The sequence below is a fragment of the Triturus cristatus genome, chromosome 3_2, assembly GCF_964204655.1.
Source record: "Triturus cristatus chromosome 3_2, aTriCri1.1, whole genome shotgun sequence".
NCBI classification, from domain to species: domain Eukaryota; kingdom Metazoa; phylum Chordata; class Amphibia; order Caudata; family Salamandridae; genus Triturus; species Triturus cristatus.
Genome location: NC_140584.1, coordinates 895,077,284 through 895,100,337, shown reverse-complemented (window position 1 = coordinate 895,100,337; position 23,054 = coordinate 895,077,284). Strand labels below are relative to the sequence as shown.

The 23,054-nt window shown below is 44.2% G+C and overlaps 1 protein-coding gene across 4 annotated transcripts in view; it reads right to left on the bottom strand.

Moving 5' to 3' along the window:
- TRPV1 (transient receptor potential cation channel subfamily V member 1) overlaps positions 1–23,054 on the bottom strand; it is a 460,649-nt gene that overhangs the window by 203,479 nt on the left and 234,116 nt on the right. For all 4 annotated transcript variants that reach the window (XM_085649322.1, XM_085649326.1, XM_085649325.1 and 1 more), the window contains exon 10: positions 4,825–4,895. In XM_085649322.1, coding sequence (XP_085505448.1) covers positions 4,825–4,895 — 71 coding nt within the window. The remainder of the gene's footprint in view (positions 1–4,824; positions 4,896–23,054) is intronic.

Below are 23,054 nucleotides of genomic sequence, written 5' to 3'. Positions count from 1 at the left end.
ACCGTCTGGTGGCCTCTCCATCTGGGTGGCAACACATTTGGGCTGCACCGCTACTTTCCTGAATACAGGATCTGATGATGTTCAAGCCTTAATATTGAAATGGCAGGCTAAGACACAATTGGCCTTGATTAATATCTATTCTAGACCGATTAGTTTATCGGCAGAATCAAGGGCTGTGGATGTTTTATCCACGGTATTGTCAGATTTACCAGAGGGTATCCTTTTAGTGGTGGGTGGGGATTTCAATTCCCATTTTGAACCCTTAGAGGGTTTATTAGATGCCATAAACCAAGAGGAGGATGACTCTTGGGAAATTCCACAGGTGGTTGGCCCTACTGTAAGATCTTGGACCCCATTGGCTCTTCAAATCACCTCCTTATCGTTGGCTCACTCCATTAGAGCATGTAATGGGCGGTCCAAATCTGATAATCCACCAAAGACTACCTTTAACGTATCTGGCAGAGAGGCTCACCTTGACTATATCTTTGTCCAGTGCAAAGAATGGAAGCGAGTCCAGGATTTTGTGGTGCTTCCTAGGAGCGAAAGTGACCACAATCCCTTGATCTTGGACTTTGCTTTATCAGGTCTGGGTTGGACTGAACCCTTGTTGCACTCAGATAGAACAGATACTCTTGCCCTCTCAAATAATAAAAGGAGGGTGAAATGGTCCAAACTGGCTAGTAATCCTGAGGACATTTCTAGAGTTTATGTGAATGTCAGTTTAACCCTGGATCGAATGGTTGGCCTTATTGATTCTGAATTAGTCCCAGACACCAATAGGGAGATTGCTGCACTTAATGATGCACTTTATGTAAGCTTAGAAAATATTTTGAATCCCCTAGCTTCCTTGAAGAAATATCAATCTAGGAAGCATTCATGGTATAATAGGGCCTGCAGACTGGCAAAAGCTGAATTAATGACTGCACTAAGGGCAAATGATACTCGAGATCTTATCAACTTTAAACGAAGTACTTATCGTTATTTGATCCACCATGGTAAGCTTGAGTGGGCCACTCAGAACTGGGCATATCTAACATCTGCCTTGGCGGATCGAGACTCCTGTAGATTTTGGAAGATCGTGACCACTGGTTCATTGGACACTGAATTTGCAATTACCCCGAATATTGCTCCCCAAGTCTGGGAGGAGCATTTTAGTCTTTTATATAACAGCCACTCCTCTAGTACAGTCTCTTCCTTATCTGAATTGCCGTTGAGTGACAATTGTGTCCTTGACCCAATTAGTTTTACTCTTTTCGAAGTCCAGACTGCTATCTCCGCACTCCCTGCGGGAAAGGCCCCTGGTCTTGATAAGGTGCACGGTGACCTTTATAAACATGAACCAAGAGTCTGGGCTCCCTATCTTTTAATTGTATTTAATGGAATCGCTAGGGGTATGAAGATACCTTCTACTTGGCTGGGTGCAGAGGTGGTCCCAATCTTTAAGAAGGGATCGCCTCTTCTCCCAGTTAATTATCGGCCTATCAGCCTTATTGATGTAGCTCAAAAACTTTTTGCTAGGCTGATTATTAATCGCCTATTGGACTGGATTGATGAGTATGAGATCTTGAGCCATTACCAGGCTGGGTTTAGGAAATGTGTATCCACCATTGACCAGATCTTTAGGTTTAATATGCTCTTTTGGAAAACTGTCATGGTTGAGGGTGGATCCTTATATACTGTTTTTGAAGATCTCCGATCAGCCTTTGACTTGGTCCCATGTACCAAGCTATGGGCTGTTCTTCGTGACTTAGGAATTCCACCCCCCCTTCTTGACATTATAATCCGACTCCACACCGACAATTACGCCAAGGTTAGATGTGGGAGAGAGGGAAATTTATCATCTAGCTTCCCTGTCAATAGGGGTGTTCGCCAGGGCTGTGTCCTGGCTCCTACCCTTTTTTGCCTTTATGTAAACGGGGTTATCCCCTATTTAAGTTTGGTGCCTAATAGAGACGCACCAAAGCTCGCTGGGGTGGGGATTTCGGCGATTATGTTTGCTGATGACACCTTGCTACTCGCCAAGTCCCCCATGGGCATCCAGCGAGTTCTGGATGGTTTCGTCTCTTTTTGTCAGGATAGGGGGTTGGAAATTAATACGACAAAAACAAAGTTTATGATTCTGAATCCTCCTTAAAAATCCCGCCCAAATCCAACCATCGACGGTGTTAGTTTGGAGAGAGTCCGGGTGTTTGAGTACCTGGGAGTGACTATAAATGAAAACTTCCTATGGACTCAACACCAAACTAAATCCCAACTAAAACTAACTCAGAAAATTGGGGGGATTATTAAACTTTGGAATAATTCCTATATAAAACCTATTGGCCCACCCTTAGAAATTTACAAGATACAGGCTAGAGGGGCAGTAATTTATGGGGCGGAATTGTGGGGCCACAATTGCCTCCAAGCATTTCTGGCCACTGAAAATAAATTTTTGCGACAATTATCATCACTTCCCTCCAGTACTCCTCTTCTTCCCCTTAGGCTAGACTTAGGAATTAGATCCATCAAGGAGGAACTAGCCCTAAAGCCCCTAACCTTTTGGAGGCGTCTTTGGGCAACCCCCGAACTTAACACCTATAGATTAGAATTTTTGGATCTATTGAAGTCTCAAACTATACAAAACCTTCCTTGGATAAAATATATCAAGGCTGAGTTTGACAGGATGGGTTGCCCTTCTCTGTGGAGCTCTCCAGAACAAGCATCTAAGACCATATCGCGTAAAGCTCTGGCTATAATGTACTATGAAAGTAACCGGTCGGTTTGGCTGACTTCTGATAATTTGGGTTCCATGACAAGCTCATTCATCTTAATAAAAAATTATTACAAATTTGAGATAGTGCTGAACGATATTTATCCCTCTACCCTTAGAAAACTATATGTCCAATGGAGATACAATTCCCTTCCTGTCCGTGCTCTTACGAATAGATGGCACCCTCCAACTACTGTTAATTGCCCTCTATGCACTGATCAGCCCGAAAATGATCTCCATGTAATCTTTTTTTGTCCCCTATACATAGCATCTAGGAGAAAGTGGATTATTCCTCTATGTAAAAAATGGGGCTTCAGAAAACATTTGGAGGCTTTTCGAATACTAAAAACGGACCTATCACCATTAACCGTTTTTGCTGTTAGCAAATTTTTGGACGCAATGTGGAAAACTAGAAGAAAGTTTTTGTAATTATGAGATCTTCTAGTTTCATATTTTTCTGTTATGTTGGGTGACTGTGTAGTGTCATCCACTGTGTCTGCTAACTTGACCAGTATTCATTTTTTGGCTATAAAGTGTATGATGGATATATTTCTTTTTGATTGTATTAACTGTAATTTTATGATATTTTGTGTCTCTTTTATGACTAACTGTAGTCAAAATAAAGATTAAAAAGAAAGAAAAGGTTCACTCCAGGAGCAAGTTCTCAAAGGCCTCCAACTCGATCCTCAGTCTCCCATGCCCAAAGAGAACAGGTGCTATTTTAGCCATTTTAAAACATTTTTAAACACAGTGTGTACCAACAGCCACGTATGGTGATTGTGTTATGTTTATTGTGCTTTTATGGATATGACGGTATCCGAATAAAGTGTTTTGAACTTGAACTTTGAACTTGTTAAGTGAGGTTGGGTGGGTTGGGGGTGGGGTTGGGCACTGTTTTTTTAATATAAAATTATAATGTGTCTATCTGTTACTGTACATATCCTGTTTTGGAGGATAGACCCTTCGGGGCCCTGCAATTTGATAAATAAAAAAAAAATTAAAAGCATTTTGAGATATTGTCCAGGTATGTATGTATGCAGGGATGTATGTAAAGTATAAGCATTATTTATGCTGCATGCCTGGCAAAACGAATTTCCTCAAACAAAAGGTTGTTTGAAGAACAGGTCTTTCTTTTATGTCGAAAGATCTTGTGAAAATCAAGCTGTTTCTTCTTTTACTTGTTTTCAAAGTTCATCTTTGTGTACTATTGGGGGAATAACGATACCTACTGCTGTCTCTGTAGCAGTGTATTTGCTAAACAACTTCAAGGTCAGTATGTGACAACTCCTACGTACCTTTACCAAGCGCTATTGCATGAAGAGAATCAAGAGGAGAAAAGACATATCTGCAAATTCTATTTTAATTTGGAAAGTCTCACTCCCACCTTCTGTATTGCTTATATTTCTTAATATAGTTCAAAGTGCTTGACTGTTCAAATATTCTAAAGATTCAATGCCTAAGAAGTCAAGTTATTTACTTGTAAGTATAAGTTTACATTCTAATCTTCTAGCTAGGAAATATATTTTGATCAATTGGCATAGGTTTATTCAGTACTGTTAGTGATCATGATATATTTTCATTAGAATTATCAAGTTTTATCTAGTTGCATAATTAGTATTTTAGCAACATTCGACATATATCTTACAACCTGCTGTACAGTGAAATAATATAAACAATACAAATACATAATTTAGATACATTACAAAATCAAGTCCCTCTCAATAGCTTCCTGGGGCAGATTATTTTAATATGGAATTGTTTTTTGAGGGTCAAGTTCTTAGATTTGCGCAGCAATGAGACATACTATTTTCCCAGTGTACCAACAAAAATACTCTGAATATACTACTTCTTCAAAACAATTAATACATAATCGGATATATTTCTGTGAATTAATTCTTGCTAAAACAATTTAGCAAGGGTTGCAGAAAATATAATTTATTATGCAAGATACTGTTCAGGACATTTTAGAAACTTGTACATTGGTGGCCAGAAGGAACTTATCTGCTGTTCCACTACCTTCAGAATCCATGCAGTTGCACAGGGCTGAATACAGAAGGCAATTAAAGGAAACTTACAAAAGAACCTCGCTGTAACTGTCGATGAGTAATGTCTTTAAGGACGGGCGCCGTTGCAGGAAATATTGAATCTACAGGGGAAAAAAATGTAAATTATTGAAAAAGAAGTACCAGTCCAGTGTGAAATGAAAATGCCTTACTTGCTTTGTTCTGATTTCTGAAGTATTTTTGTGACTAGTAGGAGTATTCGGCACATGTTCTACCTTTTTTGGATATGTTTAATACAGAATTCGTTTTTCAGAATTAGCCCTAATATGGTTTGTTGGTTGGCTGTTTGTCAGTTGTTCTCACTACAAATCAGCGACACCTGTCGTTCTAAAATGCATTGGAAAATAACGTGTGCCATGAAAGAAAGTAAGAGAAAAAGCTCTACAAGCTAAAAGCCCCTAATCCATCAGGATAGCTGTTTATTTTACCCTTTTACAATACATTTTCTTCTCCTGCCCCAATGATCAATATGGATCTTGCATGGCTTGGATTCCAGTGAATCCAGTCACTGAAACAAACTTATAAGCTTTACCCTAATTTCAGATTCACACAAAGGCCCAGATTTACTAAAGCTTTGCGCTGGGTTTGTGTAATTTTTGTGATGCACACCCAGCGCAAAGTGTCTGTGTGGGATTTACTATCCAACCCAATCTGGATTTGCTTTGGACAGTATCCCAAAGTAACACATAGTTATGCTATATGCTGCTTTGTGGTACTTAGCATCAAGGGGCCATTCCATGGGCGGTACATGGGCATTCCAATGCAACCATCCAAGGGTTTTTACAAAAATCTCTAACTACAAACTGTGATAGATAGGGATTTGGGTCACAAACTTATATCTCCTCAAGGCAATGAGAAATATTTTTATATCTCCTACACTATGGCGCAAGAGAGTGTGCGTCGGTACATGGCTGGCAAAAGCACACAAGGGCTGGGGGAGAGAAAAAATGCACCACATTCTAGTAGGTATGTTAAATGTTTTCTTTCTCCCCCTGACACAAGGCAGCACAGCAACTTTGGTGCAGTGTTGCCTTGCATCAAAGGATAGTAAATCTGGGCCAAACTGTGTGCACTTCAATCTCATAGATACCCAGGGTGGGTCAAAAAATTCTGCTCCATCAGCAGAGTTTGGGGAGGTTTACCTAGCTCCAGAAAATCTCCGCCAACTGCTGCTTGGCGGGGTTTTTCCCCGGTCACTGCCTCCCTCCCGTTTGCACATTCAACCCCACCTCCCTCCCTTCTTGGAAATTGGACTTCAAATTGGTCCTTACCCTGGTTTTTGATTAGTTTCCGGCTATCGATACAGTCCGATCCATTTCCCTTACCTTCATTTATTGATAACAGAGCACTTTTAATAAGTCACGTAACCATCGTCCTGATGATGACCTCGAATTAAAGAGGTCGAAACGCCGTCGACCCCGCAACGCCAATTGCGGCCGGCCCAATGGTCAACCATAAAGAATGAAATTATGTCTGTGAATGTGAAATAATTTTGTTGACCTATATCATTTCTCGGAGTGTTCGTGCCGCCGATTGTTGTCTTTTACCACAGTTGTCACTGCGCCGTTTACACACTTTACACTTTCAGTGCACTTTGGTTGTTATGGTTACCGCAATTTTGTGCTTTTGTGTCTCTATATGCGAAATAACAACTTCTCACTTTTTATGGTCTCCCTTGTCCTTCCTTGTGCTATAGGATTGATTACTTATTGAATAGTCCCCTCACGTGAATTGCCTGTTGAGACATTGTGTATTGCTGCCATATATTACCCAGTCTCAATTGGGTACACATCATGCAATTAGGGTACATGTCCTACCTTTTACCTACAATGCACCCTGCCCATAGGGATAGCTAGGGCCTATCTTAGGGGTGACTGACATGCAGTATAAGGGGTGTCACAGACGTGGCACACACTTTAGGTGTCACGCCACAGCGGCAGTAACACTGGTCGCACAGGCCCTTCAATGGCAGAGGCCTGAGACGGGTTTGAAAGGCTACTTTGGTGGGTGGCGCAATCAGTGCTGCAAGCTCACCAGTAGCATTTAATTTACTGGCCCCGGGTATCTTAGATACCACTTTACAAGGGACTGGCATGTAAATTAAATACGCCAAACAGGTGCAGACCAATTTTACTATGTTTACCACAGACAGCACACGCATTTCACACTGAACAGCAGTGCTAAAGTGCCCGGAGTCCTAAAACAACCAACACCATGGCAGAAAAAAGGCTAGGAGGAAGGCAAAAAATTCAGGGACGACTCTGCAAAAAAGGCCAAGTCCAACAGTTGACACCTTCCAAGTTCTAACCCCCCCCCCCCACCCACCCCAGCCTCTTTTTTACCTTCAGTTATATTGTCTCTTGTTCCTGATCCTGTCTGGTAATCGGACTACACAACATTCCACGATAGCTATACCATTTCCCCCAAACCTTTGTCCATTTTTGTGGGCATCCCCTGCTCTCATAGACCGCCCTTTCTGCCTGCATACACCAATCTAAATCCGTTTTCCATTCCATCAACGTCAGGGCATCTATGGCCCTCCATTTCCTTGCGATATTACGTTTTGCAATCATAAATCCCAGTGTTACCCACAAGCGCTTAGTATTTGTAAGGTCCGAGTCTCCCCAGATGTTTAACAGACACCATCTCCTTGATTTATTCTCCTCTACAGTATAAACTCCCCTCATGGTCGTTAGTATTGCTGCACAGTATTGTTGGAGTGGTGGGCACTCCCAGAGCAGGTGGAAGAAGGTACCTTCATGTCCACACCCACTAGGGCATACTGGCGAGGTGAGCATCCCCATTTTCAGCTGGGTGGTACATGCGTAGTAGGCTCTGTTTATGATCTTGAGCTTTATTAGTCTGAAGCGCAGGCGCATGGCCACCTCTCTGGGGGAGGCCATGGCCCCCACCCATTCCTCATTGTCTAGAGCACCCAGGTCTCCCTCCCACCTGTTCCAAACCGTCGTCAAGGGGTCTGGGAGATTGTTTATAAGTTTATGGTACATCAGCAATGTTGCTTTTATAGTTAAATAATCATCCAGTAGCCTATCATCGAGTGGGGAGGCCTCTGGCAGTACTGTACCCTTGGATATTGTCACTCTCAGTGCATGGGTAATTTGGAGGTATCTAAAAATTTCAGATTGTGGCATCTGGTATTTCTTCTGTAGAGCCAAGAAGGTCTTGATGTACCACCTCCCAAAGATCACCCACCCTCGAGAAACCTGCTTGGTGTATCAACAGGTCCAGCCTCTTCGAGTCCCACAAGGGAGTCATCAAGATGAGTCTGCCGTGCCAGCCCAGCACCCTGGTACCCTCTTGTCAAATTCGGAGTGTAGTTGAAGTCAGGGGCGGAAGGATTCAACCCTGTATAGTTCCCTAAGATATCCGCTTGGTTGCATATTACAACGGTCCATCCGCTATGCAGGCTCTTTCTGGGGTTTATGTACTCAGTGGTTGATTACTGTGAGTTGGGCTGCCCAGTAGTAGTGTCGGAGTGGAGGGACCATCCCCTGGTCAGCTTTGCTAATGAGATACGTGACCCCCCCCATCCCACAACAGCTGTCATACAGCTGCATCTATTTGCTGGAAATACCGTGGGGGTACTAGGTAAGGTGTATTGTGAAGCACATAGAGGAGCCTGGGCAGTGCCATCATTTTAAAAAGTGCCACTCTACCCAAAAGGGACAGTGGCAACGGGCGACAGTGTTGAATATCACTTTTCAGGTGGTTCAATGGGGGAGCCAAGTTTAATTCATAAAAACCTGTGGGGTCTCGAGTAAAGTATATGCTCAAATATCGAAACCCTTTTGTATCTATTCGGAGTTGCCATCCACTGGGGAGTGCAGGCCGACTTCCTGCTAAGACGTATATCACTGATTTGCCCCAGTTAATTGTGTACCCTGAATACTTATGGAACAGCTCGGATATATGCAGCATCCTGTTAATCGTGACACTCGGGTTCGCTGCATACATAAGGATATCGTCCACATATAGGAAAATGGTATCTTCCCACTCTGGCATCCATCGTAGTCCGCAGATCATAGGATCTCCCCCAATACAGGTTGCTAAGGGCTCTAGGACCAATGCAAACAACAGGGGGGACAGCGGGCATCCCTGCCTTGTTCCCCTCCGGAGCTCAAACCCTCTAGATACATTCACATTTACCGAGATCTGAGCCAAAGGCTCCACATACAAGAGTTTAATCCAATTAAAAAAATTCTGTACAAAGCCCAGTCTCTCTAATACTGCATATAAAAATGGCCATTCCACCATGTTAAACACCATGAGTGCGTCTAGCGACACCACTAACGCATCCTTCTCAATAATCGCGACTCTACCTATCATCCTGTGCAGTCGTCTAAGATTAAGAGCTGTGTTGCATCTCGGCATGAAGCCCAATTGGTCAGAGTGAACCAGAGAGTGTATCACTGGGAGTAGGCAATTTGCCAAAAGCTTAGCCTGGATTTATGCCTCCGGGTTCAAAAGAGAGATCGGCCTGTAGGAGCTGCACTCATTAGGGGGTTTACCCGTATTAGAAATCACAGCAAGGTCCCCAGATTTTGACAAAATTCCATGAGCGACCCCTAGCCCAGTAAACCATTTTCTTGGCCCTCAAGCACCGGTCCATATTTGATTCCCAGACATGGACCGATGGAATTCCACTCTGGCACCACATTCTGATCATTTCCCATCTGGTCTCTATGAAAGCCACATTACAGAACAGGAGTGTATACCAGTCTCCCCACAAATGCCTAGTGTGACCAGCTGCTGGGTGAGCTCCAATGGAAACTTCAAGACCTCAGACAGCCTGCAACCTATTTACTTTCAGTGGTCCTGAATCCCAGGTCATCCCCAGAGTGTGTGCACTACGGTACCCATCTGACCGCAGCCCCACATACACGGATCTGGCTCAACTAGTCCCATACGGAACACCCTGGCCTTGGTGAAGTCTGTTCTATGGAGTATCTTTAATTGAATTAACCTAAAGCCTGCTCTAATGGCCACCTGATGCAGATAGCGGCAAGCCACCCCAGTCTTTATCCCCTACTGTGCCCAGGTCTTGTTCCCATTTGTCCCTGAGCTTGTCCAACAGATGCATGCTGTTTCAGCCGAGACATGGCGTTACTTGTGAAGGTAGCCCCTAATTCTCTGAACTTGAAGGGCGTTTCGTCTGGAGCCTCTTTCAACAATCACTGTAGGGTCGCAGGTGGTGACGCAATCGCTGATATTGGAGATTTTAACCACCAGTAAACTCATATTGCTCTTGTAATTTGGAGAATGGTATCATCTCTGCTCCTATCTAAGTGGCTCACACCTTCGAAATACCCAGCAAATCCCATTTGTTATAGCCCTCCATTGCATGCAGCCCCTGAAACATCTCAGAGTCCCACAGCAGAGTCTCCATCGTCAATTTCCCCTGCATTCCCAAGGTCTGAGTCGCCCTATGACAAGTATTGAAGACCATCGCCATGACAGTCAGAAGGATCACCCTCCCTGCTTCCCACAGAGCCAACACGTGTACTCCTCTGGGCCAATTGCATGCCTGTCAGCCTGTACCGAGGGCTCCTGCTGTGGGGAAAAAGCTCAGTCATTAATCACCTGCAGTTGGGTCACCCAATATTATAGTCTCAGGTTAGGACCATCCGGCGGCTTTCTCATGAGGGTGGTCATGGCAATCTATTGGCCCTGCTGCCATACAACAAGGTCCTTGTCACGCCTCAAAGGGGGTATTGTGTAGCAAATTTAAGAGCTTGGACAGGTAAATAATTTAATAGAGGGCTACACATTTAGGGACCTGTTCCAACGAGCCACACTGGCTCTATAGGAGTCCAAGATCTTGTCAAGGTTTTCTCTGAAGAACCGATCCTGGTACTTCTTCATAGAGATTCCCAGAAAACAGAACCCTTTGGGCTCCCACCTTAGGTGATAGTTCCAACCCCGGTCCCACCACCCTCCGTCAGCGGGAATGCGTGAGACTTGTGCCAGTTAATGAGAATCTCTGAGAAGGAGCCAAACACACCCAAGGTCTCCAGTGTCCTGGGGACAGTGTTGTCAGGATCGGCCAGGTATACAAGAATATTGTCCACCTATAGAGAGACCATATCCTATCAGTCCCTATCCCAGCGGAGCCCCTATATAGGGGCATCCTTTCACAACCAGCAGGCCTGGAGCTCTGCGGCCAGGCAAAGAGCAGCGGGGGAAGGAGGTAGCCCTATCGGGTGCCCCTTCCGAGGGGGCAGTACCCGGAAAAGACCCCATTCACCTTGACACTCACAAATGGGTCTTTGTATAGCAGCTGCATTCAGGCCAGGAATTGTGGACTTATCCTTATTTTATGCAGTAGTGCCCACAGGTAGGGTCACTAAACTGTTTCAAAGGCCTTTTTGGTGTCCAGTACCAACAAGACAGCTGATCCTCAACCTGGTCGCACATGCCAGACATTCGGCCACCTTGAAAGGTTGTGCCGCATCGCTCAATAAGTATAATAACAAGAAAGGGCTTGGCCCTTAATCAGTAAGGCCGGACCAATATACTAAGAACAAACACAACAAAATGCCAATACTGATACTCATTCAAACATCACATTTATACCAGGGGCCAGAAGACCTAAACAGTCTGGTTTGAAGAATTGTTTTTTATTTTTCTTTCATGTGTTTTTTATCATTTCATACTTTTGTTTTGATGAAAAACCCCTTCTTTTTCAAAAATTTCAATATATGCAAATACAATAATGAGCATATACTGAAGACACCACTACATTTAACAGACAAGAACAAACAAATGTGACAAATATACAGTGCAAATCACTATACAATTATAAACAAATACAACAAATTTGTAGCTATGGTTCTATCAGGTTAAATGTACAATGCCTCTGATCTTTATTTTAAAATATATACATTTTGCTTTTAATTCAGAGGTCAAAGCCAAATGGTGGACCTACAATGCTCACTTAATATGCAAAGGATTATATATACACAAAAACTCTGGTGAGCAACCAGTGGTAATCCCATCCTAGTGGGCACCTATTTGGTCAAGAATGAGATCAGTCGTTCCTTTACGAACCCACTGAGATTTATTATCGGGTTCTCCTCAGGACATAGAACACCAAGCTCAATCTCTATAGATCAGACTTCAATCTCCTTATTCACCAGCCGGTGAATCAAGTAGCCAAATACAACTTGTATGTTGTTTGCAGTGTGCTCATGCTCGCATTTTCTTATATCAAAGTTGTTCACCAAAAAGTCTATGAATCTCCTAACTTCAATCGCGGTGATATTATTTCACCCGACATTCCGACCGCTGTTTCCTCGCATCGCTCTATAAGGCATACAGCCCGATTTGTCTGGGGTCAGGCAGTTATTGAAGACCTTCGCCAATATCTTGGTATCTAGATTGAGGAGTGAGATTGCCCTATAAGACCTTTGTTTTAATTCGATCCTCTCCTGCAGTAATTACTGACAGCCACATAAAGCATGAGCTGCGATTCATCAATTCTATTTCAAACAAATGAACACAGAATTTACAAATGACCTGTCTACCCCAACTTTCCCCTCTGAAGTGGACATTGGGAGGGTTGTGACTCATGAAAACATAATGCCAAGTGTTATACCTGTTTGCCTATTTACCTCATTTTTTGTGCTGAAATTAGTTTTTTTTTACTTTTGGACTCAGTGTACTTTACCACTGCTACCCAGTCCTAAAGTGCTTGTGCTCACTACCCTAAACAAGGTCTGATTGTCTTATATACATGATTGGCATATTTATTTTACTTTAGAGTCTCTTGTAGATTGGTAGACCATATATCCAGGGCCTGTAAATCAAATGCTACTAGTGGGCCTGCAGCGCTTATTGTACCACCCACTTAAGTAGCACCTTAAAACATATTCCAGGCCTGCCATTGCAGCCTGAATGTAGTTTTAAACTGCCAAATCGACTTGGCAAGCCCTAAACTCTCCTTTTATACATCCCTACGGTAGGCTTTGGGTAGCCCATAGGGCAGAGTATATGGTAAATAAAAGGTTGGTCATGTGCTTTTAAGTTTCACATGTCCTCGTAGTGAAAAACTCCAAAAATAGTTTTTCACTATGTGAGTCCTACCTGTCCTGTAGGATAAAATTAGGTTGCCTTATTACATTTAATAAGTACTACATTTTATTGGAACCAGGTAGCCAGTTCATGTTTGTTAGCTATGAAATTGTAATAAAAATCCTCTTGCTGGAAAATGGCCCTGTCTGAAGGGTCACCCCAAACCTTTTGCCTTCCTCCTATTATTCTGGCCTTCTTTTTGTTGGTTTTATGGCTCTGAGACCTTAAGAATTGCTGACCAGTGCTAAAGTGCATGTGCTTCTCCCTTAAACATGTTAACATTGGTGAATACACAATTGACATATTTAGTCTACTTGTAAGTCCCTTGTAAAGTGGTACACAATACATACAGGGCCTGTAACCTAAATGTTACAAGTGGGCCTGCAGCACTGATTGTGCCGCCCGCACAAGCAGCCTTTCAAAAGTGTCTTAGGTCTGCCATTGCAGGACCTGGGTGTGCAGTGTACTGCCACATTGACTTGGCATTTAAAACCCTTGGCCAAGCCTTAAACTCCCCTTTTATTACACATAAGTCACCCCTAAGGTAGGCTGTGGGTAGCCCATAGGGCAGGGTAACTAAAAGGTAGGACATGTACTTTTAACTTTTGCATGTCCTGGTATTGTCAAAAAGCCATTCCATTTGGAACTCCGCTAGCGGCATGGAGAGTACAGGACCCAGGTCTGGGCATACCCATCCCACTAGGGGTGACAAATACAAAAAGAACAATTGATGGACAGAATGCAGAACAATATCATACATTCACCCCAGTACAGAGATTTGGACCTAAATCCATTGTTTTTTTGCTCTCTATGCTATTCCAGTTTGAACCCAGCTGTATGCAAATCAGTCTTGACCCTGCACCCAATGGGAACAGTTTTTTTTTCTTTTTTCTTTTTTACTGAGTTTTATATAGCGCAAACTTGACCCGAAGGTATCCAGTATTAGAGCGCTTTACATGAGCACCAGTTGCGTTACATGAGGACACATTCATTTTTGTTATGCACGGGGAGATTAAGTGATTTGCCCAGAATCACAGGATGTTGCGCGTCCTAGCCAAGACTCAAACCCGGTTCCCCAGATATGAGGTCGACTGCTATAGCCGTAAGGCCACATCCTCTCCTTAACAGACCAGCCCAAACTGCCAGGCCTGGTCATCCCTGGACTGGCAACAAGCATCCTAGGACCAGTTTCAGGGTTTCACCCATCATCAGCCAGGATAGCTTGACTCCCGGGGCATGGAGAGCACGGGACCGACGTCTGGGCATACCCGTCTCACTCGGGGGTGACAAATTTAAAAAGAACAATTGATGGACAGAATGCAGAACAATATCATACATTAACTCCAGTACAGAGATCTGGGCCTAAATTCATCGTTTTTTTTTACTCCCCATGCCATTCCTTTTAGAAAGTGGGCATTTCTCTGCTTTTACTACTCTGTGTGCCTGCAGCGTGTCTCCAACACATGGTTAGGATTAGTGATAGCTACACTTTGTAAATTTCTTCTAGACAGCCATAAACACAGGAAGGGTAGGCGCGACAGAGAACTCACCTGCTTTCACCTGCATTCTGATACCTCTTCCTAGGTAGGAATATAGGGGGAGCTGACACTTACACCTGAATAGGCGGTGTCCTGTTTCCCACACAAAGGGCTGATTACCCCCTACTGAAAGTCTGGAGACAGGGCTGGGAAGAAAGGGCCTGTGTGGACTTCAAAGACCCTTCTTTGAAGTCACCCCTCGTCAAAGGCACAACTGGGTATAAGTACTGGGGCTCCGACCCTACCAAGACAGTACACTTCTGGACCTGTGGATACTCTGCCCGGAAGAAGGGTTGTTGTGCTGCTGAAAGGACTGTCACTCTTCTGGAATTCTTCTCTAAGGTGCTGACCTGTTGCCTGCTGCTCTTCTAGCCTAGTAGTGAGAAGGCCTGGACCTGCATCTCTCCAACCTAGAACCAAAGTGACTCCAATGGCTTGCTGGCTTGCCTCCTGTTTTCTGTAGTCTCAGGGACACAAAAGACTTTCAACTCACCGGCTACAGCACCTGGACTCTGCCATCCATGAGTATCCCCTGCCAAGTGGTGCCAACCCAGTCCTGGACCCTTGAAAGTGGGCCTACGGTGCTCTGCCTTCTATCATCTTTCTCAGAACCAACGCCGGACGATGCGAAGTCTTGCAAAGCAATGCAGTGCTGAGCACACACCAGAATTTAAGGTACTGTATTTAGCAAGCTCAGGTGGGTCCCTGTCGCAGGCCCAGGCTCCATCTCGGACAGCCTGAACTTGTAACTTATTCCCAGTCTGGCGCTACCACAGTTGGTGTTTTGCGCTTTTGTGCGCTTTTTTTCACCTAAGTCTTTAAAATTGCATATCTCAGGATCTACCTATTGGATTTGTGTCGTTTTGTTCTTGAATTGTTCATTAAATTAAGCTATATATTTTTCTAATTAGGTATAGTGTGGTGTTTTCAATGTTTTACTGTTTGAAGTGTTGCACAACTTCTTTACACATTGCCTCTTAAGTTAAGCCTGACTGCTCTCTGTCAAGCTACCAGAGAGTGAGCACAGGTTAATTTAGGGTGTGTATCTGACTTACCCTGACTAGGATTGTAGTTCCTGCATGGACGGGGTGCATATGTCTGCCAATCAGAAACCAAATTTCTAACTCCTCTTTAATGGCACAGTCAGATTTGTAATTACAATTTTGAAAAGGCCACTTTTAGAAAGTTGGTCAAATAGGGGTTATGTCCAATGTGGCCAGATAGAATGTGGTAAAGTTTCAAGAAAAAAGCGAATCCGGCCAGCTTATTTTATAATGTCCAGCTGTTTATTCAAGCGGGCATTGGAACCAATATATATACATTTTCTTGGTTCTGGCTCAATTGCTTTGCCAATATTTAACACTTATAAACACAATTTCAATACTTTCATGCAAGCCTGAAAATTAGGCGATACACAATACATTTTCAATGAATCATAAACAATAAAAAAAAAAACAATAATAAATTGGACATTCAAAATAGTGCAAATAAAGTCACATTAATCATTAAACATGTTACACCAGTCTTAAGTTTTGCTGAAAAATAACCTCACAGAAGTATCATAACACAACTATTTCTTTCTCTTTGTTGAGAGTTACTGGCCATGGGGATAAATTTTAAAGTCAGCGGGGATGAAAACCTTGTTGAATATCCCTTTCGAGACTTATGGGCAATATTTATTCAGATTCCCTCATGGATTGCATGTGGAACAGTGCCGACGCGTTTCAAATTCCAGTATTAGTCTTGGGATTTTCATCAGGGCAATGACACGGTGTAATCTTTAACATCATAAAAAATTAAAAAAGAATTCAATATTTTTAAAGCCCTTCTCTCATTGTTTTAGCCCTAATTATTTCTAGGAGTTATAAATGGTACCTGAACTTTGTAGTGTGTTCTTCTCATTCGTATTACTTTGAAAAACAAGGCGGCTATTTTAATTTTCAATCCTGTAAATGCAAAAAAGAAGCAGCGTATATTAAATGTATTATAGCACATTTGTGTTGGCTATAGGAATCTTAGTTAACAGTGAGCTTACTTGATGTGGGCGTTAGCCGTGTTCACTGTTGAGTAACTGTGTCCCTTTGTATGCTGTGAGTTCCATTTATTTTGTGCTTACTTCTCACCATTGGATCATAATAATAGTAGAGTACTTGTCAATTCTGCACATACTTTCACATCTGAAACAGAATGGCAGAGGAGACTTTTCAATTCCTGTTTCATTCACTACACTTTCAGTGAGTATGCTTTCCAGAGAAACATTGTAGCCTTCCACTTACTTTGTTAAATGGAAGTGGTAAACCCTTCGTACGTTATGGCAGTGAACGGATACGGTGCAGTGAACTGGTCTCCTGAAGCTTTTCTCGCTTGCCTGTGATCTATAGTTGAAAAAGATGTCACTTTGTTTTAATGCCAATTCACCTTCAATTTTCAAACACGCTGTTGTCTAAAAAGTGCATTGTGGCTTAAGTTTGCCAAGAGTTGAGCCGTTAGGTGTGTGCGATGATTATTGGTGCGCTGTTATTTATCCAAACTTAACAAGAGGTTCAACTGTTTGAATTTTCAGTAGATACAGTTTTAATAAATCAAACCTATGAACTTACGTTGCGGGTGATTCAATTATCTAAAAGGGGAGTCCTCCATGTTTCTTGGCTCCGTGCCCATTGTAATCGGCTGGAGGCAGTGCGAGACTTCATAACAGTAAGTGTTTTCATTGGGATTCTGGTTATTGTAGTTTTGTATTTTATGACATGCGGGTCAAATGATACAGTGATTAATTAATTTTTTACAATTTAGCAATTTTCAGAAGCGTGTTCAAATGTGGATTTTGTGCGATTTATCCTGCGATGGTTCTGGATAATTCTATCATTATATTTAACCCCCTTTGAGCGCTGTTAAATTTCAAGATTAAATATGCCTCCTACTGTATTAGTTGTGTTTCAACATTTCCGCCCCGGGGCGGTGGTTTGAATGCGGCTAACACAGTCCTAAATGTTTTGCTTCCATGAAATGAGAAACCAATGGGGCTGACAGCACTTGTGTTTTTTATCCTTGAGAGGTGTTAAACGATCCTTTGAGAAACTTGTTGGTTCGTTTTCCCTATATAAAGTTTGGGACATGGACACTGGATGGCATAAATTATGTTTTTGGTCCTGCAATTTGAGAATTCTTTATGTGTTCACTTTGTTTTGTCGTGAATTAATTCTGTACTTTCAAAGGTGCTGTCGCAAGCGGAACAATTGCCACATTTATAATGACCTTCTATAGGTTCCAAATTCCATTGAGCTTGCAGATCTTTTTTTTGAAATTTGGTTGCTAGGTCAGCTATTATGATTTGTTGTCTTATACTTCTACCCTTTTTCATCGCGAACAAGGGTCGCTCCAATCGACATTCGAGTTGGGAAAGGAGATGCCAATTGTTCAATATTATCTGACGGAATTTGTGAGTATGTGGACCAAAAGTGGTCATGCATACTAATTTTTCAAGAGGTTTCTTGATGGATTTGGTGAGTAGTTTCTCCCTTGGCGTGTACCAGGCCCTTTTTGTCGCGTGCTTCAGCATTTTTTGGGGGTAAACTCTTTCCTTGAGTTGATCACAGAGTGCTGCCGCATTGATCATAAAATCCTCCGTTCCTTCTGATGCATAACAGCTGACCGTACGGGAGGTTATCACGTAGGCTCCTTGGGTGGGAGCTCTGATAATGTAGGACTGTATTCCTATCTGTTGGCTTGCGATGCAAGGTAGTCATTAGCTTTTGTTCATGGGGTATAACTTCCACATCAAGGAACGTTAAATTGGTTTTGCTTTTGTTTATGCTAAATTTGAGATCTGGATGTCTTGCGTTGAGCCAATCATGAAATGATTGGCGTTCTTCTTCTGTGCCATTGCAAATGCACCAGACATCATCTATATATCGGTACCATCGTTGAATGTGTCCACAGAATGGATTGTTGTTATGGATGTACTTGTCCTCATAGCAAGCTATGAAAAGCACCGCCATTTCAGGGGCGAAGGGACAACCCATCGCGGTCCCTTTGGTCTGCATAAAGAATGTGTCATCAAATTTAAAGTAATTTTTCTTTAGAGCAATTTCTGCTAGTTTCAAAATAAACTCAGTTGGTACTCTATGCGGCCTATTCCTGGTTTCAAGGTAATGTTCCATTGTTTGCAATGCTTCCTCCTGCGGGATTTCAGTATACAATGAGACAACGTCTAATGTGAGTAACCATTGACGATCTGAATCAAATGGGTGATCTTCTATCTCTGTTATGAAGTCCATTGTGTTTTATGTTGTTACAGATTACACAGTGTCATTGCCCTGATGAAAATCCCAAAACTAATATCGGGATTTGAAATGCATCGGCACCGTTCCACCGCAAAGCAATTGAGCCAGAACCAAGAAAATATATATATATTGGTTCCAATGCCTGCTTGAATAAACAGCTGGACATTATAAAATTAGCTGTCCGGATTCTCTTTTTTCTTGAAACTTTTAGAAAGTTGGTATTTTCCTTCCCTTTGTGCCTGCAGCCTGTCTTGCATCATGTAACGGGGTGTAACTGACAGACTTTGTGGATTCCTCCCAGACAGTCACAAAATAAAGGATTTAGGTATACCTGAATGGGCCATCAGATGGCAAGATAGGGTGAAGGGGCAGAGCTGTGCACAGTCCCCCTTGCAACTTAATAGGCTGTGCTCTACCTTCACACAAAAGACTTAACACCTCCACAGTGCCACTGTCATCTCAGACCCAGGGCAAGGGAGCCAGGAAATTCCATGCACTTTTGTAGAAGCTTCTTCCACTTTCCAGAGGAAGGGCGCCTGGGTATAAAAATAGGAATTTCAGATCTACTCTTCAGTTCAGTCCTGTACCTGCAGAAGGAGTCTCAGAGAACTACCTACTGCTGCCACCTGCTGTGCACTCTGCAAGACTGTTTGCTGTACCTTACCTGGAAGGGCTGCTTTGCTGCATGGAGACTGCCTTGAATTCTGAGGTACGCCCTGCTTTTTCACCCTGCATCTTCACCTGAACCCAGGACTACCAGAGTAAGTCAAAGGGCTAGTTTTCTGGCATCCTGTTCAGAGCCACAGGGACACAAAAGGCATCCACCATCTTTAACCCACACCTAGACCCAGTCTGAATGAGTCCTTAACCCCCAAGTGGAGTCCCACCAGTCCTGGACCCTTGCTTGTGGTGCTAAAGGTGCCCGGATGGCCAAAACCCAAAACCCAAAACTGAGGACTTGGAAATTTTGGGGCCAAAGACTTCTCTGAGGACATGGGGGAGACTGGGACCAATCTGCTTGCCTATCCGCCCAAGGTGCATCGCTAGTCAGATTGACTTTGCAGGTTCTCCAGCTACATTCTTCATTGCAGCAGGAAACCTTGTTTATCGGTACTTTGCCAAAGGGGTATCTGAGCCCCTTGAACTGTCTTTGACTACAGCCTTCTGCCTTGTCCTGCTGGAGATTATTGACTTCCTAAAAAAGAGACCAGACCAAACGTAAATATCTGCACTGCAGCTACAACCCAAGGCTCCCCAACAATGACGCTCCCTCCTCAGGCACCACCTGCAGCCTTGCCACGCTGAATTTTAATATTCTCAGAACTAATTTTCTCAAAATATCTTCTATGTCCAAGGGTAAGCACTGACTGGGCCCAATCCACTCCTTGTATCCAAACCCTGCTGCATCGCTGTCTGCCATTTTTTTTTATTTTGACCCGTTGTCGCACAAATAGATGTCTGTGATTGGTGCTGGGTGATTTGGTGTGTTCATGGGATGATAAGGACGAGTCTAGCTGTAGCGTTCTGGATAGTCTGGAGTTTGAGGAGTAAGGATGTGTTTATTCCGGAGTACAGGGTGTTCCTGAAGTCCAGTCTGCTGGTTATGAGTGCATGGTTGATGGTCTTTCAGGATTCAGGGGATCCATTTGAAGGACTTGCGGAGGACGCGCAGGGTGCTGAAGCACGAGGAAGACAGGGCGTTGATCTGTCGGTTCATGGTGAGGGAGGAGTTGAGTATGATGCTAAGGTTGCAAGCATAGTCTGTGGGTATGGGGGAGGGTGGTGGGCCACCAGGTGTTGTCCCATACGGAGGTGGTGGATCCGAGAACGAGGACTTCTATTTTCTCTGAGTTGAGCTTTAGGCAGCTGTTGCTCATTCAGGAGGCTACGTCTTTCATTCCTTCCTGGAAACTGTGTCTGGTGATGCTGGGTTTGTTGGTGAGGGTGAGGATGAGCTGGGTGTCGTCAGCGTAGGATACTATGCTGAGTCAGTGTTTTCTGACGATGCTGGCTAGAGGGGCCATATGGATGTTGAAGAGCGTGTGGCTGAGTGAGGATCCTTGGGGTACTCCACAGCTGATCTCTGTTGGTTCGGAGAGGAAGGGCGGGAGTCTGATTCTTTGGGTTCAGCCGGTGAGGAAGGAGCGGATCCAGTCAAGGGCGGTACCTCGGATGCCGGCGTCGTGGAGTCTGGCGGTTAGTGTGCGTTTAGAAACGGTGTCAAAAGCTGCGGAGAGGTTTAGTAGAATGAGGGCAGCTGTGTGGCCCTGGTTGAGGATGGTGCGGATGTCGTCCGAGGTGGCTAGGAAGGCGGTCTTGGTGCTGTGGTTGCTGCGGAATCCGGATTGGGAAGAGTCGAGGATCAAGTTGGCTTCTATGAAGTGGGTGAGCTGGTTGTTGACGATCTTCTTGCTGACTTTGGCTGCGAAGGGGAGGAGAGAGATGGTTGGTAGGTCTTGAGGTCCATCGGGTCTGCAATGGGCTTCTGAAGGAGGGGCTTGACTTCTGCATGTTTCCAGTCATCGGGGCATGTGCCTGATTCGAGGAAACAGTTAATGGTACGTCGTAGTTCGGCTGCTATGTCGGAGGCGGCTCTGTGGAAGATGTGAGGTGGGCAGGGGTTGGTGGGCGCGCCTGGGTATATACTTCTCATGTTCTTGGCGGTGTTTTCTCTGGTGACAGAGGTCCTGGTGGTGATGATAGACTGGGTTGTGTTGCCGGTTGAAGGAGTAGAGTCCGTGCCTAGGATCTGCTCGTCAAAGTTGATATAGAGAGTTCTGATCTTAAGATGGAAGTAGGAGCCAAGTTTGTTGCAGAGGTGCTGGGCGGGTGGGACGTTGGAGGATTCACTGGATGTTTGGTGAATTCTTGTGTGATGCTGAAGAGTTCCTTAGAATTGCGTGAGTTTGTGAGGATTCTGTTTTGAATGAAGTTCTTCGTGGTTCTGATGAGTTGGTGTTGTTCTGTCATGGCAGTCTTGTAGGCGGAGCGTGCTTCTGGGATTTTGCAGTTCCTTCAGGTTTTCTCGAGTTGTCAGCATGTGTGCTTAGATTCTCGGAGGTCAGTGGTGAACCAGGTGGCTTTTGTGGTGCATTGTCTGTCGGGGTTCTGGAGAGGGATGAGTGTGTCTGTACAATCGGTGATCCATCTGTGGATTGCGATGGCCGCAGAGTTAGCTTCGGTTGTGGTGGGAGGAGGAGTGTGGTTGAAGGCAGAGTTGAGCTACTCTTCGGTTATCTTGCTCCAGTTTCTGAAGCGGATGTTGTGTCCTCCAGCGAAGATGGGATCGAGGGTGTGGCCTGCCGTGTGGGTGGGGGTGGTGATGAGCTGTCTCAGTCCGATGTTGGTGAGGTTGTACAGGAGGGCGGTGGTGTTGGGGTCGCTGGGGTTGTTGAGGTGGAAATTCAGGTCTCCAAGGAGTACGCAGTTCATGGATAAGAGAGCGTGTGGGGCGCAATTAGGTCTGCCATGGTAGTAGTGAACGTGGCACGTGGTCTGGGAGGTCTGTAGGCGAGGGTGCTGCATAGAGTCATTCTGGGGTTGATCTGGATCTGGAAATGGAGGTGTTCCATAGGGCACAAGGAGTCGTTAGTGCTGGATCTGGTGAGTCGGAGGGAGTTCTTGTGTACGACGGCAAGTCCGCCTCCATGGTGATTGGGGCGGTCCTTCCTCTGGATCTTGTAACCATCGGGGACAACGATTGCGAAGTCGGATGCGAAGCTGACAGTGGTCCAGGTCTTTGTGAGGAAGGCGACGTCTGGCAAGAGGGTGTTGAGGAGGTCCGAGATTTTTACTGCTTGTCTGTGGAGGGAGCACACGTTGAGAAGGATGCAGCTCAGGGGGTTGGGTGTGCTGGCGTCCGGTGTGTTGGTGGTGGCAGTGGGGGTCCAGAGGTGGGTGAAGGTGCGGCAGCAGAGTATCTTTAAGGCACTACTTTTTACTGAAAATTCATAACTCTGGTTCTACTCATTGGATTTTTGTTGTTTTGGTGTTTTCACTTTAGAACTGTTTATGTACTGCATAAATACTTTACACATTGCCTCTAAGTTAAGCTTGACTGCTTTTTGTGCAAGCTACCCAGGGTTAAGCACAGGTTAATTTAGTGCTTTTTGTGGTACACCCTGCCAGGAATTGTGGCTGGTGCTTCACCAGGGCTGATATCCCAGTCAACCAGCAATCTAATTACTCACACCAAAAAACACACAAACACAAACTTTGAAGAATTCCTTCTTAGCTATTTTAAGGTCCACATTTTCAAGACAAAGGGGCCGATTCTGATTCCGGTCGCAAATCGTACCGACCGACACGGACCCGGACCGGATACCGACCG